Source organism: Carettochelys insculpta, chromosome 17, assembly GCF_033958435.1.
Source record: "Carettochelys insculpta isolate YL-2023 chromosome 17, ASM3395843v1, whole genome shotgun sequence".
NCBI lineage: Eukaryota > Metazoa > Chordata > Testudines > Carettochelyidae > Carettochelys > Carettochelys insculpta.
This window is the reverse complement of record NC_134153.1, coordinates 33,022,017-33,038,533: the sequence shown is the minus strand read 5'-3', so window position 1 is coordinate 33,038,533 and position 16,517 is coordinate 33,022,017. Positions and strand designations below refer to the sequence as shown.

Below are 16,517 nucleotides of genomic sequence, written 5' to 3'. Positions count from 1 at the left end.
GTTCCTGTTCTGTGTGGAATGTTGGCCTCACTCTGCCTCCCAGCAAGGGGAGTAGCACCCCTTCCTGAGAGGCCCATGAGAAGCCTGCATATGGGAGAGAAAGGGCTGTGCATGTATCAGCTTCACATGGATATTGACACAGCCGTAACAGACAGATTCTAATTTGTTCCCCTAAGATATTAAAGCTGTGCACTTCTTGCGTCTGTCCCACGTCCAAGCACAAGTATTCCCTTTGTGACTCTCCCCACAGGACACCACTTTTGGACCCTCAGAACACTCCTTCCCTGGTCCAGAGACAAGCTCTCCCATCTGACAATGAAAGAAAGAAGCCCAGAGCTTGGCGCCCTGCACCTTTTACATTCACATTAATGAAGATACTGAAGGCAAAAAAAGAGTTTCCAAACAGAAACCACTTCCTACCTGAGAGAGGTGTTTTCTGTGTCAGATGGCTAACAGGATCCCACATTTGCTCCGGTCCTTCAGGGGACCAGGCAGGGACTGGGGAATTTGCCTCCTCTTTGCCCCAAGTCAAACATTTATCAGATGACAGGAACAGCTATTTTCTTCCCACCTCTTGACATTTCTCAGAAAATAACCAGCCAGGGTGGGGCTTCTACTCCACTACAGCTGAGTCACAGAGAAAGCCATCTTACAGGTAGGAGCCAGTCTCCCAAGCAGATCCACCGAATCGCAAAGGGAGGTGGGAGCACAGCACTAATGATAACAGCGCTAACGAGGTGCACATCTGGGTGAGCGAGGGATTTACAGGCTCCACCATGTACTGCTGCTGAACAAATGTCTTATTCTCTCAACGTAACTTCAGAGGCATCTCCCCCTCTACTCCACAGCAGAGGCCAAAGATATTTAAGGACCAGCCTGGAGCAGAGTGTAACTGATCTCTTCCAACTAGCTAAAAAGCCAGGACCCTGCACTTCCAGCATGTACAGCAGGCTCCTCAGGAATAAAGGAACAGAACATGTAGATGGGATAAGACAAACAGGCAACACCATCATCTCATAACAGGAATCCCTCTGAGCTGAGAGGTTAACCACTGTCACTAACACTCCAAAAGGCACTAAAACTCTCATGGTTTTGGTGTCCAACCAAAAACTCATTACATGAGCATAGGGACTGGACTACTACCCAGACAAGACACTTCTGAAGCTTTGGATTCTACAGAACTACACATCAACAAAACTAGAAACCAAGGCAGGAAAAAATGCTGATTGTTCTGTTACATATCTGCAATGAGTTCAAACTGTCTGCGCTTATATGCATACAAAGATCCTGTACCCTGGACACAGACTGATGGGAAGTAGCAGGTAGCACTCCCACAAAAGGGTAGAAGAGCAGAGATCTGGCAACCACTGTTAGCCGGTGGCGAAGATGCTGTATTAACAGATCTTGAGAAGCAACAGATTAGGGCAGTGAGTTAGTTCCATGTTTGTTTCTCTCTGCCTGTCCTTCCTGAATAAGCTACATCCAGTATTTCAGACCTGAGATTTACCCCAGCAACTCCGGCATGCCAAGTAAGTCACAATTTAGCCTGTGTACTAAGACTTCCACTTCTTCCTCCTTATTGCCCATGCTCTTCACCTTGGTGTACAAATGACAAAGATGTTAAGCAGATTTCCCACTATTTTTCTTCTTGCTGCTCCTACGAAGCCATCATAATTTTCCATTTCTCCCTGCCTCCATTCCTCACAATATCTAAACCCTGTTAAGGTCTCCTTTCTGACACCTACCTCTGGGCTTCTGCCACCTTCCCACTTTGAACCCAATACCTGTGTATAAAAGCAGGGGTGCTCACAGCTCACCAATCATCATTATCATCAATATCTGTGGGCTCAGCACCCGTTGGTGTCTGATGCCTCTCTGACTATTCCTTCCCATCGTTCCCTGGCCAGTGCGGAGTGGCTTAGGTTCCAATCTAGTACAGCATCTATCCATTCTCTGTAGGGTTTGCTTCTCCTATTCGAACCATCCATTATACCAAATACCAGGGTCTTGATTTGTCGTTCATCATTCATTCTGCAAATATGCCTAAATAGTTGTAGCTTCCATTTGATAAACTTCTGCAGCAGGTTCTCTTTTGGCTGTATCTTTCTATATAATTCCTCATTGGTGATCTTCTGCATCCATCCTATTCTCAGATTCTTTCTACAACAACTCCTTTCGAATGCCAATATTCTTCTTTTCTAATCTTTTGTTTTCACCCATGTCTCACATCCATACAACATGCTCCTGAATACACACATTTTCAAGATGCTCAGCTTCGTTCCTAAGGTAATCGCTTTGCTTTTTCCAGATCTTATCTATTGCCTTCAAACTTGCTCTTGCTTTCATTATTCTAGTTGCTATTTCCTTCTTACAGTCTAGATCATACATTATGTTGCTCCCCAGATATGTGAACTTCTCTACATTTTCTAGTTCAATACCATCTACACCGGTCTTCCTTCCTATTTCCTTTTTCCAAATACCATCGTTTTTGTTTTATCAATGCTCATAATCAGTCCATACCGCTTCCCTCCTTCATTAAGCACCTGCACCGTTTTCACTAGCTTCTCCTCACCTTCCTCAATGATAACTATATCATCTGTGAACCTCAAGTTGTTAATTCTTTTCCCGTGCTCAGATATTCCTTCTACCTCTTCCCTGATCTTGTCCATCACTCTCTCCAGATGTGTGATGAAGATACTTGGTGATATTAGATCTCCTTATCTCGTACCTCTAACTGTTTTAAACCAATTTCCCAACTCCCCTCATGTTCTCGCCGCTACCACCACATTGTAGCTGATATACTTCAATAACTGTATCAGTCTGCTACCCACTCCCTACGACTCAAACACTGCTAAGTCACTTTCTGATCTATACTGTCAAATATACCTTTTGAAAAATCAAAGAAGCAAGCGTATACATTCTTGTTCTTTCGTTGTGCTTTCTCCACTATCAGTCTTAGTGCCAACATCTGCTGTATGGTACTTCTATCTTTTCTGAACCCTGCTTGCTCGGCTGCTATATGTTCTTCCATCTGCAATTTTAGTCTCTCATTCAGTATCATCATCAGCACCATGCCTAGATAACACTCTAAGGCAATTGTTCTGTAGTTCTTGCATTCCAACATACTTCCTTTCTTGTGTGTTGTCACTAGCACAGATCTTGTCCATTCCTTAGGTGCCTTCCCTTTTTTCCATGCTATATTACATCGTCGGTGTATTTCCTGAATCATACTTTCTTCACCGTATTTGATCATCTTTCCCGTGATCTTATTTCCAGGGGTCTTGTTGTTTTTTAGTCATTTCACTGTTTTTTCTACTTCCTCCTTCGAAATATCCGTCTCGCTCTCTATGCTCAGTGGAGATATCTCTTTAAGTTCCTCAATCAGTCTCTCTGAGACACTCAGTCCAACTGTGCTTCATATAGATCAGTGCAACATCTTGTCCACAACTGCACTATCTTCTTCCTGTTCATGAGCACTTCATTCTCATCTTTGATCACCATTTGCTTCAGTTGCCATTTCCTATTAATATTCCAAATCATCTTACACACCTCCCTCGTCTTACATTGACCATAATACCTCTCTATATCTTCACATTGCTCCTCTAACCATTTCTCCTTATCCTTTCTGCCTGCTTTCTTCATCTCATTGCATTTCACCCTACATTGCTGTTCTGTCATCTCAGAAACATCTCTTCTGATCTTCAACGTTCTCTTCTCTTGTACCAACTTCAGTGTCTCCTGCGTAATCCACTTCTTCTTGATTGTCTCTTCTTCTGGAACAGTCTGCTCAATTGCTTCTTCTATTACCATGGCTATCCCTGCAACTCTTTTATCTAGGTTTTTCCTCTTTGGCAATATTCTTAATCTTCTCTTCGAGTGCCGCTCTGTATGCATTCCCTGTTTCTTCCTCTCCTAGCCTCACCACATCTCTTCTTTTCTTAAATTGTGTTGTACCTTTTGAGTTTTATCTTGATGTTTCCAATAACTAGACTGTGGTCCAAGTCTATATCTGGTCCTTGGAAAGTTCGGCGCTACTGTACTGATGTTACCCATCTTCTTCTTACCAAAATAATATCTACCATGTTCTTGGACTTCCTGTCATTCGATTGACATATCCACTTCCTACAGTCCTTTTGTTGGAATCTAGTGTTGCAGATCACCATCTCAGCCTCTGTAGCAAACTCTAGTAGTTTCTCACCTCGTTCTCCTCTTTCTCCATATCCAAACCTTCCCATGACACTCTCCCAACCTTCGTTATCTGTTCCAACCTTTGCATTCCAATCTCCTCCGATGATCAGCACATCTTCCTTCGGTATCTCCTCCACCGTCTTTGGGCTATTCTATAAAGATTTGACAATCTTTTCCTCTGTACTGTCTGACGTGGGTGCATATACCTGAGTGACTGAGAATTTGAAGGTTTTGCTTTGAATCTCACTACCATCATTCTTGCACTCACCCGTTTGTATCCTAATAATGCTCCTCTGGCTGTTTTGCTAAGAAGGAATCCAACTCCTGCTTCATGCTTCATTTCATTTCCTGACCAAATGACTTCACAACCGCACATCTCTCCTGAAGCCGTCCAATGCATCTCTGCCAGTCCAAGTATATTGCATCGGTATCTCTCCATCTCCTTCCGAAGCAGATATAATTTTCCAGTTGACAACAGTGTTTGGACTGTCTGGTGAGCAGACCTAAGTACATCAACTTCAGCTTTGTTGTTCACATAGCTGAAGTTACGTAATGTAGGTTGATGGCCAGTGGTTGTGCTGACAAGGCCTTAGACTATTTCTTATTCCACTGTTGGAGGAAACAAAAGGGTAAAACCTAGGTAAAACCTATTAAGCAGTAAAAAGGAAACAAACAGAGCTGGTGTTCTGCAGTAGAATAGGATGGGGCCCTAAGTGCGAAGAGAAGACAGAAAGAAGTCACTAGGAAATGGAAAGCCAAGGAATTCATAGGAACTGTGCCTCAGGAGCAGGTCCAGATGGGATCCCACGTGAGATGGGTGACAGTGCAGCCCTTTCAGTGGGGAGAACCAGCAAACATGGGAACCTGCACAGGAAGCAAGTAAGTTTTCAGAGGAACAGGTACATAAAAATGCTGACGGGGCTGTTTGGTTTGCCATCATGCTGGAGATTTGGGACTATGCTGGGTACTGTACCGTAGAGCCTTCCCCCAGAACCAAACTCAGAGGGACACAACTGCACACATAGGGATTGACTGAAAATAACCCAGCATACTCAGGCTGGGTCAGGCAGTCTCATAAGAACATAAGAATGGCCCTACTGGGTCAGACCAAAGCTCCATCCAGCCCAGTATCCCGTCTGCCGACAGTGGCCAATGCCAGGTGCCCCAGAGAAGGAGAACAGAAGACAATGATCAAGTGATTTATCTCCTGCCATCCATCTCCTGCCCTTGTACTGAAGGCTAGGGCACCATACTTTACCCCTGGCTAATAGCCATTTATGGACCTAACCTGCAAAAATTTATCGAGCTCTTTTTTAAACCCTAATAGAGTCCTGGCCTTCACAGCCTCCTCCGGCAAGGAGTTCCACAGGCTGACTGTGCGCTGTGTGAAGAAAAATTTCCTTTTATTAGTTTTGAACCTACTACCCATCAATTTCATTTGGTGTCCCCTAGTTCTTGTATTATGGGAAAAGGTAAATAATTTTTCTATATTCACTTTCTCCGCACCATTCATGATTTTATATACCTCTATCATATCGCCCCTCAATCGCCTCTTTTCCAGACTGAAAAGTCCCAGTCTCTCTAGCCTCTCCCCATGTGGGACCCGTTCCAAACCCCTAATCATCTTAGTTGCCCTTTTCTGAACCTTTTCTAATGCCAATATATCTTTTTTGAGGTGAGGAGACCACCTCTGCACACAGTACTCAAGATGTGGGCGTACCATAGTTTTATATAGGGGAAGTATGATATCTTTTGTCTTATTATCTATCCCTTTTTTAATAATTCCTAACATCCTATTTGCTTTACTAACTGCTGCTGCACACTGCGTGGATGTCTTCAGAGAACTATCCACTATAACTCCAAGATCCCTTTCCTGATCTGTCGTATCTAGATTTGACCCCATCATGTTGTACGTGTAATTTGGGTTATTTTTTCCAATGTGCATTACCTTACACTTACCCACATTAAATTTCATTTGCCATTTTGCTGCCCAATCACTCAGTTTGCTGAGATCTTTTTGTAGTTCTTCACAATCCCTTTTGGTTTTGACTGTCCTGAACAACTTGGTGTTATCTGCAAACTTTGCCACCTCACTGCTTACCACATTTTCTAGATCATTGATGAACAAGTTGAACAGGATTGGTTCCAGGACTGACCCCCGGGGAACACCACTAGTTACCCCCTCCATTGTGAAAATTTACCATTTATTCCAACCCTTTGTTTTCTGTCTTTTAACCAATTCCCAATCCATGAGAGGATCTTTCCTCCTATCCCATGACCGCCTAATTTACATAAAAGCCTTTGGTGTGGGACCGTGTCAAAGGCTTCCTGGAAATCTAGGTATATTATGTCCACTGGCTGCCCCTTGTCTGCATGTTTATTAACCCCTTCAAAGAATTCTAATAGATTAGTTAGACACGACTTCCCTCTGCAGAAACCATGCTGACTTTTGCCCAACGATTCGTGCTCTTCTACGTGTAAGAGTACCTCCTGTCTTAGTACATGGCTGCTGCATGACCTACTCTTGCTGCTACTGCCACCTTGCTAAGCTTTACGTGCTCCACAACAAATATGCAGATGAGCTGTGATGCCGTTTGCTCCACGGAACACAGTGCAGAGAGGTGGGGGCACCTGAGAGAAGCTGGGCACACAGTCACTTACCACCATGCAGAGCCCTCCTCAGGGGCAGGTGACCACTACTGCATGACACTCATGGGCTGGCAGTCTCCACCACGCAACTCCACAGACTGGTAGTGGACTGCCCCACTACATGATCCCACAGGCTAGCAGTGGATTAGCAGACAGAGAGCATATGGCCCAAATCATGCAATCCCACAGGCCAGAGGTGGACTGGCAGACATGGGGCACACACCCCATGCCTCATGACCGCAATGGCCAATGATATGCAGTATGGGGAGTAAGAAATCTGCCCAAGCCACCCCCTAAGAGTGAAGAGGCAGCAGCCTGGGGGAGGGGGAACCAGCAGCTCTTTGTGTGCACAGCACTGGACTGAGAAACAGTCAGTGGGACAAGAGCAAGGTCAGGAAGCATATAAATCCTGGCAGTTCCATTGAGGAAACAAAGTAATGCAGTTCAGTGACCACCTTGCCAACCAACCCCAATCTGTACCAAGGCTGGGTTTGGAAACAACTTCAACGTGTCCTGTCTCGTCCCATCCCGCTCCACCCTGCTCCATTCGAATTCAGATGGGCTGTGGCCTCCTAGAGTTCAGACTGGGACTAAATTAGGCCTGAGCAGAACCCCCTACTGGGAACACTGCCCCTTGGACCAAATAGAGAAGAGACTAGAAGAGTGGTATCCCAAAAAGAGGGTTCATAATACACTGCTGCAGATGGACTGCAGGCTGCTCAAGCTTCCCAGTGCTACTGGGCTACAACGTACATCAAGGCTATCCACAGGCTACCCCTGGCCAGTCAGAAAGATCTGCAGCACATGAAGTAGGGCTGGAGTAGGGGAAGCAAAAACTGCTTAGTTTCAGTGGCTCCCAAGGAGAGCACAGGAACCTGCATCACAGCCCAGGGATCTCTGCACTGTGAACCCTGAAATGAGCAAAGGGGCAGAGTTAGGTGGGTCAGGTGGGACTGTAGCCAAAGTAAATGCACTGACAAGCAGGCAATGCAATAGCAGCTGCCTCCACCTCCCAGTCGTGCAGCTCAGAACAATTACCAGGGGTCACTATGCTAAAACATAGCGTGACTTTGATCTGTGGTGAGCAGTATTTTGGGTTGTTTTTACAATAGAAGAGGAAACTCATTCAGAACAGACTGCTAAGAAACAAAGGAGCTGCATCCTGTGTGAGTAAGGCTAGGGGCGTGAGCAGGAGGGCTGCCTGTGCTCTCACATGGAACCTGGCTGTGCACACAGCTGCCCTGGAAAGAGCATGTCCATGATCCATGGCCAGTCTGAATTAAGACTGCAAAATGCAGGAGAGTGAACATTTCTGAGGGATTGCAACTTATGTCGGGGCAAAACCAAACAGCCTGCGCAGTCCAGGCAAAACAAAGCAGGTAGCCCTCTATGACCTTAAATACTAACACTTTTATTTATTAAGTAATGTGCTTTCATGGATAATACCCACTTCTACAGATTGGATGACATGGGATGGATCACACAGTATTTGCCCTGCTCTGTTCTTCCACCCTGAAGCACCTAAGATTGGCCTCTGTTAGAAGCAGTATACTGGGCTCAATGGACCACTGTGTAGCTATTTGTATGTTCTACGTTAGCTTCACCATCATGGGTTCCACCCCCATCATATTCTAGGAACCCCAACCTTCCCTGTTCAAATCCTGAGAGATGTCCTGAACAGACCAGGCCAGAGAAAGGAACCTAGATGACATTACTACCTCTACCAGGCCAACTGATTACAAATCACCACCTGCAATGAAACAGGATTGCACTACAAGCACAATAGCTCCAGTCCATCTCTACTACCTTTTTGCTTTCCCCAAAGGGCAGCTATTGCAATCCTTAATACTATCTGGTGATTCTCAAACAATATGCTTTTTTCCTTCTAGAACTCTTGCCTACTGCAGGAAAAGGAAAGAAGGGAGGTTGTTAAAATTAAAATCCTATTGCATAGTTTACATTTCAAGCATCCACATAGTTTCCCCTTCTTTCCTTTAGCTTTGATAAAAGGTTACAAAGGGTGCTTAATGGTGTATCTACAAGCTGAATTCTCTGGATACCAACCCCAACCCTTCGTCTAACACTCTGATGCTGGACAGCGACTGGGGCACTGACATGGTTAGTCCCAATCAAAATGAATACACTAGGGTGATGTACAAGCTCCCCCAGGGACATCAGTGTGAGAGATGAGTCACGACTGCAGTTCTTTGGCTGGAGAACCCCGGAACAAAGAGAGGGCTGTCAAGCCCAGCTGTGCTCTCTGGGTTTGAGCATCTCCCAGCTGAGAGCTCTAGTGGGCAGAGCATGCTGGGGACTCTGCACGCAGGTCAGCAAGAGCCAGCTCAGCAAATTCCCACCAGCTTCTGTGGAGTCTCTCCCCAGCCAGCCAGACATAGATCTGTCACACAGCTGGAGTTCAGGCTCTCTCTTGCCTGGAGTCCAAATCAATCCAGTGCCAGGCAGAGGGGACAGTCACTTGTTGGTGTGGGCCGAGCTGGGACTCTCTTCGTTCTATGGCAGAACTCCCCTGCCAGTACATGGGTTGCTATTTCACCTTCCTATTTCTGGATTCATCTTACTCCTATTCTTCACAAGCTTCCTACAACTGCCATGCTGAAACCTGAGACTCTCTTTCCTAGGCCAGCCTGACAAGCTAGGGCAGGTGTAACCTAACAGAGCCAACACTCTCCCCTGCCGCAGGGCAGAGGGCCAGAGCAACAGCATGTGGGCTGAAGGACTGGGCACAATCACAGATAGCTCCAGGCCACCTGTTTCACCCCAAGAGTGACTTGCTCTCCCTTAGGAGAACTGCTGGCAAAAGGTTGACTTTGGTTTTGAAATTACAGTAGACCCCTGACTTGCACGTGAACTATGTTCCTGAGAAACCAGGCATAATTCAAATTTCACTTAAGTCAAGGTGGGGACAGTGCAGCCAGCTCTACTCCCAGGCAGCCACCAGGGCTGGGGAATCCTTGGCATTAAGGGGGATGGGAGGTGGCTGAGTGCAGTGTTCCACCAGCTGCAACCACAGGGATCTGCTGGCATTGGGGAACCCTGGAAGCAAAAGGGCTCTGAGTCAGCCAGGTGGTGCAGCGCTCTGCTGGCAGCTCCAGCCCTTGGTTCCCCATGCTGGTGGAAGCCATGCCACTGCACTTGTCAGCCCCCTGGCTGCCCCGCTGTCCGGTCCCTGGCTCCCCCAGCTGGGGGAAGCTGGGAAGGGCAGTCACGCCATTGTGCCTGTCTGGTCCCCAGCTCCCTCAGCTGGGGGAAGCTGGGTGCACCAGCTCCAGTCCCCAGAGAACTGTAGAATCCTCAGCAGCAAAGGGGCTGAGAGCTAGCTGAGCACAGCCCGTTTGCTGCCAGGGATTCCCCCAGCCAGCAGTTCCCTGGGGCTGGACCTGCAGTTGCAGAGTGCTGTGCTCGGCCAGCTCCCAGCCCCGAGGCCACTGGGCTCCTCCAGGGCTGGAGCTGCTGGAGTAGCTCCTGCAAACTCCCAGCAACAAATTTGACTCATGTTAATGCAAGAAACACACAAGTCAAATTCATGTAGGTTGGGGGTTTACTGTACTGGGTCTCTCTCCTCCCTTGTGTTCCCATCTCTGGATCTGAACTCCAAGATGGGCAGTGACAGAACAATGACAGAGACCGAAGTTCCACCAGCCTTCCCATTTTCTGGGCTGGAGGTAAGTTCTCCCCACAGCCAGGGGTGACGGCTTGCTTGACCCTCACAGTGGCAACAGGAAGCTTTTGTTTCCTGTGAACAGCCACATTGCATGACCCTGCAGCCCCTCATTCCCAGCACCTATGGAATGTTTGTCTTCAGAATCAGTTGCTGTGAAAAGGATAAAGTGGCTTCTACTTTTCTTTGTCCTCAATGTGCTCCTGTCCTGTGATTCAGGGTGTGGGGTGGTTGCACCACTGGTCACTCATGTTGAACATAGAGGGGCTGGTGCTGTTTGCTGCCTGGAGCTTTGTGCTGGAATAAGAGAAATCACTCTGGTTTTTTGGGGTACATCATCACAGCCCATGGCAGAGAGCCCCCAGCCAAGGCTGAGAGAGTCAGGAGCAGGCTATAGTGCTAACACCTATGTAAATGCTGCAGCTTGGACTCTGAATCCACCTCCTCCAGAGGCTTCAGCGCCTGAGCCGCAATGTCTACACTGCTGTTCACAGAGCAGTAGCATGAGTCCCACATGCCATTGTCTGTCAAAGACTTGCTGTCATTTGATACGCACACACCTCAGGACTATCAAAGCCCTAGTCACCCGCTCTCAAAGTCAGAAAATGCACTCCACCTGGTACATCTGGGACTCTGCTTCAGAAACAGGGGTTGGGTAGTGCTGGCAATGGGAGGAGAACAAACACAAGAAGAAGAAGCCGCTGGCCCCTTGCGAGAAAAGCAGCAGTAAAAGGGATCAGAGAAGGGAGAGACGCTCTCAGCATGCGTGCAGGGGGAGCAGGAGACAACGGCTAGGTCATGCAGTATAAACAGAACCAGAGCTTGTTTCAGCTGCATTCCAACCTTGGCTTTTAACCCCGTTAGGATGTGGCTGAGCCCCACTTGTGCTGACTGTCTGGGTATTGAGACCATCAGGTGGACTACCTCCCCAGCATGGCATAGTTCTCAAGTGGAAAAGCAGGCAGAGAACAAAACATACTGAGGACAAAGTAATTCTCTTTTCTGCAGCAACTGTGAGGTAAGGTTCTCTGGCCTGGCTTATCCAGGAGGTCAGACTACAGGATCCCAAAGGTGTAGCACCAGATTTCTCTTTCAGGGGCTTTAGGACTATGTCCTGCCTTAGGAAGAGGGAGAAGACATTTGTGTGCGTCTGCTTGTTCCTCTGGGCTGTAGTGCCACCAACTGTAATTCTCTGGGGAATTTACCCTGCTCGTATCTCCACACTACCTGAGCACAGTGCACAACAGGAACATGAGCCCAGGCAAAGGCCGCCTGGGATTCTCCTGACCTCCCTCCCAGGACGTCAGTCCTTCACTGCACAATGTGCAAGGAGTGCCCAGGCACAAGGCAGGGGAGATGTGCCCATGTTGACAGCAGGGCTGGGGACTGGGAAAGCAATCACGGCAGCTAGCAAAATCCCAAGAAACACTGGTCTCTTGTCAGACCAGTTCCTCAGTGCAAAACCAAAGCCTCTGCGCCCGACAAACTAGCATGCAGTTCTTGTTTCTTGGCTGATATGTGCAAGTGACTGCTGTGAGCTCTGCCACGGCTCCCTGTCACTCACACGCCTCACAGCAGCCCAGCTAGGACAGGCAAGACAAAGGACTGGGGAGTGGTGACACGAAAGGGACTTGCCAGTCCAAGACCCAGGAGCAGAACAAGAGGCTCTGCCCTGATCTACCACCTAGCACCCTATACATAAGGAGCTGGTAGCCTGAGACTGTTGCTCAGTAGCTTAGTGTTTCCTGGCAGCCTCTCCCTTGTGCAGCCCCAGCTGCACTCAAGTTCACCTTTACACCTAATCCTAGCACTTTAGCCAGACTGCAGTGTGCTACATGCAGCTGCCTTGCCAGCAGCCCATGCCTGCATGGCAGTAACACAGGAGAAAGCTGTGGACAGCACAAAGTTTTCCCTACCTTCCAGGCTCTGGCCTCTTCTCTGAGCTGCCATGTCCCTTGCTCTTTTTCAACTCCTGCAGCAGAGTTGTTTGGACGGAGCTGGTTCTCCCATCGCTGCTCGCGCTGGCCATGTGCTGAAGCCCCCTGCAGTCATACTGGGACCTTCGTTTCATGGCCTGGAGTCGGGCCAATGGAACAACGTCGCAGCCCTGTGGCCGGTGCCAGACGGTCTGCTGGGTGATGGCATTGTAGTAATAGAAGCGGTTGTTATTCTGGTCGAAGAGCTCCCACCACTGCTTCTGGTCTGATTGGCGAACTCTCTGGTTGGGAGGGGGCTCCCAGCCACACTCCCCAGTGGTCAAGTTAACATACATTCGCTCCCGAGAGCGGGGTTCGATGATCTCCACCCAATCCAAGCTGCAAGAGCAAAGCATGGCACAGTCAAGCTGGGCTGGACACCCAAGGACACCTGAGTACCCCCGGGGCATGCCTGACCATCCCTGGGTCAGCCTGTGACCTGGGAGTAGCATCCAGGCTCAGGAGTCAGCATCAGGGTGACTCTGTGAAGTAGGTATACAGGGCTAACACCTTTTTGGTGGAAGGAGCCTACACAGTGCTTCACATCCCACCTGTTGTTGGGAACTGCAGTGTGATAAAACCTTACCATGGGTCCAGCTGGAGGAGCCCAGGAGGTGTCAGGCTCTGAAGGTCACCCCAGCACCCCAAGAAAAGGGAGGCAGCTGCTCAGTCCTTGACAGACCCCTTTTTCCAACACAGCCCTTACTCACTGACACAGGTTTTAAACAATGTGGCCAAAGCCCCCGCCTCCCCACTTAGTGCTGCTCTCCTGGATTAGCCATTTGTTTCACACACACTAGGTGTTCTCCAGTCACCATGGAGCCCTCCAGCCTCAAAAGGGCTTGATTCCTAGTGGAACAGCACAAAAAGAAAAGCCTTGGTTTTCAGTCTGGCCTTGCACCCATGCCCAGGAAACAGCAGAGAAGGGCACACTCCGGACAACAAAGGGCCACAACACACAAGGAGGACAATGGGAGGGCAGAGCACCCAGCCTGGGGCATTCCCACTGGAGTCAGGAAATATCTAGCCATGGCTTTCACAAGCTTAAACAAAGGGTCCCTGTGTCACCAATTATTGCTGTTTTGTCAGGGAACCTTCAGCCACCCTCCCAGGCAAAACTTCACACACTGCCCAGCTGCAGGAAATGGCTTCTCAAGGCCAGTCCTGCCCACAGACTGACACTGGCTTAAAGGTGTAAATTATGGGCTAGGCTTCATCTACGCTTCTAGAGCGCAGCTGCAGCAGCACTTCAGAGTGAAAGGGTGGCAGAGAGCTCTCCCCATGCTCTATTAACCCACATCCATGAGAGGAGTAGCTCCCAGGTCTGGTATTAATTGTGAATTTCTAAAAGCTTCTGTAAACAGTTGAACTGTTGGGTTACCCCATCTTGTGTGTTCTAACATCAGGGCAATCTCCATTTTAAAAGGGGTTTCTTCTTCCTTGCCCAGGGGAAAAAAGGCAGGAAAACAAAGAGCGGGAAATTGTTGCTAGGCAACTAGAATCCGTAACTACAGTGTACTCTACACCCTTCTCATTTCCATCCTGCACACGTGACTAGATCCATTGTTTACAGTCAAGCTCTTAGGTATAATCGCATTTGCTCTGATCCAACTGACAGAGACCAAAAACTACAAGAACTTTACCAAATATTCATAAACCTGAATTACCTACCAGGAGAAGTAAAAAAACAAATTGACAGGGCCAGATGCATACCCAGAAACCAGCTACTCCAAGATCAGCCCAAAAAAGCCAAGAACAGAACACCACTGGTCATCACTTACAGCCCCCAACTCAGACCACTGCAACGAATTATTAAAGACCTACAACCTATCCTTAATCAGGATGTCACACTCCAGAAGGCCCTGGGTGACATGCCTGTTCTCTCCTACAGACAACCTCCCAACCTCATGAGGATCCTTACTAACAGCCACAGTCTATACCCCAGGAACACCAGTCCTGGAACCTTTCCCTGCAACAAAGCCCGCTGCCAGCTTTGTCCACGTATCTTCTCTGGAAATACCATCACTGGACCTAACCAGATTACTCACAGAATCACGGGCACTTTCTCATGCTCCTCTACTAACGTCATATATGCCATCATGTGCCAACAATGCCCAGATGCTTTGTATATTGGACAGACTTCTAACTCCCTTAGACAAAGGGTCAACGGGCACAAAACAGACATCAAAACACTCCAGATCCACAAACCAGTTAGTCAGCATTTTAATGGAATGGGCCATTCTGTCAATGACCTCAAGGTATGTGTGCTACTGAAAAGAAATTATCGCTCCTTTGTAGAAAGGGAAGTGGACGAACTGACATTTATATTCAAATTCGGAACATTAACACATGGTTTAAATCGTGATGTGAACTTTCTGAGTCACTATAGGGGCTCGTCTGCATACCTAACTCAATCTAATTCTTGAGCTTCCCCCCCACCCCTCTACTCTCTGATTTGCTCACCTTGATTATCTTTTTCTGATTTGTCCTCCTTGCTTACTGTTTTTGGTTCTCTGTAGCCGCGTCTACACATGCCACCTACTTCGAAGTAGCGGCGCCAACTTCGAAATAGCGCCCGTCACGGCTACACGTGTTGGGCGCTATTTCGAAGTTAACATCGATGTTAGGCAACGAGACGTCGAAGTCGCTAACCCCATGAGGGGATGGGAGTAGCGCCCTACTTCGACGTTCAACGTCGAAGTAGGGAATGTGTAGTCGTTGCGCGTCCCACAACATCGAAATAGCAGGGTCCTCCATGGCGGCCATCAGCTGAGGGGTTGAGAGACGCTCTCTCCAGCCCCTGAGCTTGATGGTGGCCGTGTGCAGCGGCCTCTTAAAGCTCCCCGCCCCCTGCCTTCCTGCGCAGGAAGCTGAGAGAGCGTGCAGGCGGCAGCCCAGACACGCGGCCAGCATGCATGTCTCTGAGCAGCCACACACACACCCCACCGCTGCAATGGCTGCCCGCCAGCCCCCCAAGCGCCCCCAGGGGACCCCCCCAAGGGGAGCCAGGGCTCCCAGCTCAGCAGCCAGGCAGGGAAGCGGCAGCGGGGCCCCTCCTGGACGGAGGCCGAACTTCGGGACCTGCTGGGGCTCTGGAGCGAGGAGGAGGTGCTCCAGGTAATGGGGAGCAAGAGGCGGAACGCGGATGTGTTCGCTCGGCTGGCCGAGGGCCTGGCCGCCCGGGGTCACCCTGCCTGCACTCCGGATCATCTCCGGAGTAAAGTGAAGGAGCTGTGGCAGGGTTACGCCGGGGCCCAGGATGCGGCCGGCTGATCTGGGGCCGCCTCCGTCACTTGCCCCTTTTACAGGGAGCTCAGGGACATCCTGGGCCCCCGGCACACCTCCTCCCCTCCGGCCACGCTTGACACCTTGGCCGACGAGCCCCAGCAGGCCCCAGAGGCGGAGTCCACCCCGGAGGCAAGCCCCGCACCCCGGGGGCCCCCCCAGGAGCCCATCCCTGGGGCACCGGAGGAGGAGGAGGAGGAGGGGGAGTCCTCCTCCAGCGATGCCGGCCTCCAGATCGTCCTGCCATCCAGGAGCTCCAGCCAGGCGTCCGCCCACCGGGTGTCCCCTGACCGTGGGAGTGGACCATCAGGTATGTACCCCCCCGGTGCACACTCCCGGGGTTGAGGGGCGGGGTAAGAGACATGACCAGGGCCCTCCACATGCCCAGATGACCATGGCCCCAAGGACAGCAGTGACATGTCCCTCAGAAGAGTGCATCAGCCCCTGCCCCCCCAGCACGACAGTGCCATGCCCCATCCCCGGGGCTGGGGGGAGCGGAACCTCTAGGGTCCCCCGGGGGGAGGGGGTGGGACACCCAGCAGCAGCAGCAGCATGTGATGGAGTGTGGGAAGTGCAAATGCGAGACTCAGGCTAGATATGAGAAACAAGCTGAATAGCTCCCAGTGGCTAAGGATGACCCTGGGGCTACAACTGGCAGGTTACACCTCTGCCCTGAACAAAGAGGAGGAAGGAGCCGAGCTGGGTTTGAATCGGGGGCGGCAGTTAGAGGCTAGGGGAAG

At 49.5% G+C, this 16,517-nt stretch overlaps 1 protein-coding gene across 4 annotated transcripts in view; it reads right to left on the bottom strand.

Annotated features, from left to right (window-relative positions):
• The window catches only part of LOC142022025 (rho GTPase-activating protein 39-like), a 119,996-nt gene that overhangs the window by 67,213 nt on the left and 36,266 nt on the right, over nt 1-16,517 (bottom strand). For 3 of the 4 annotated variants that reach the window (XM_075011430.1, XM_075011432.1, XM_075011431.1), the window contains exon 2: nt 12,433-12,831. The exons of the other annotated variant lie outside the window; for it this stretch is intronic. In XM_075011430.1, coding sequence (XP_074867531.1) covers nt 12,433-12,831 — 399 coding nt within the window. The remainder of the gene's footprint in view (nt 1-12,432; nt 12,832-16,517) is intronic. 4 annotated transcript variants of the gene reach the window in all.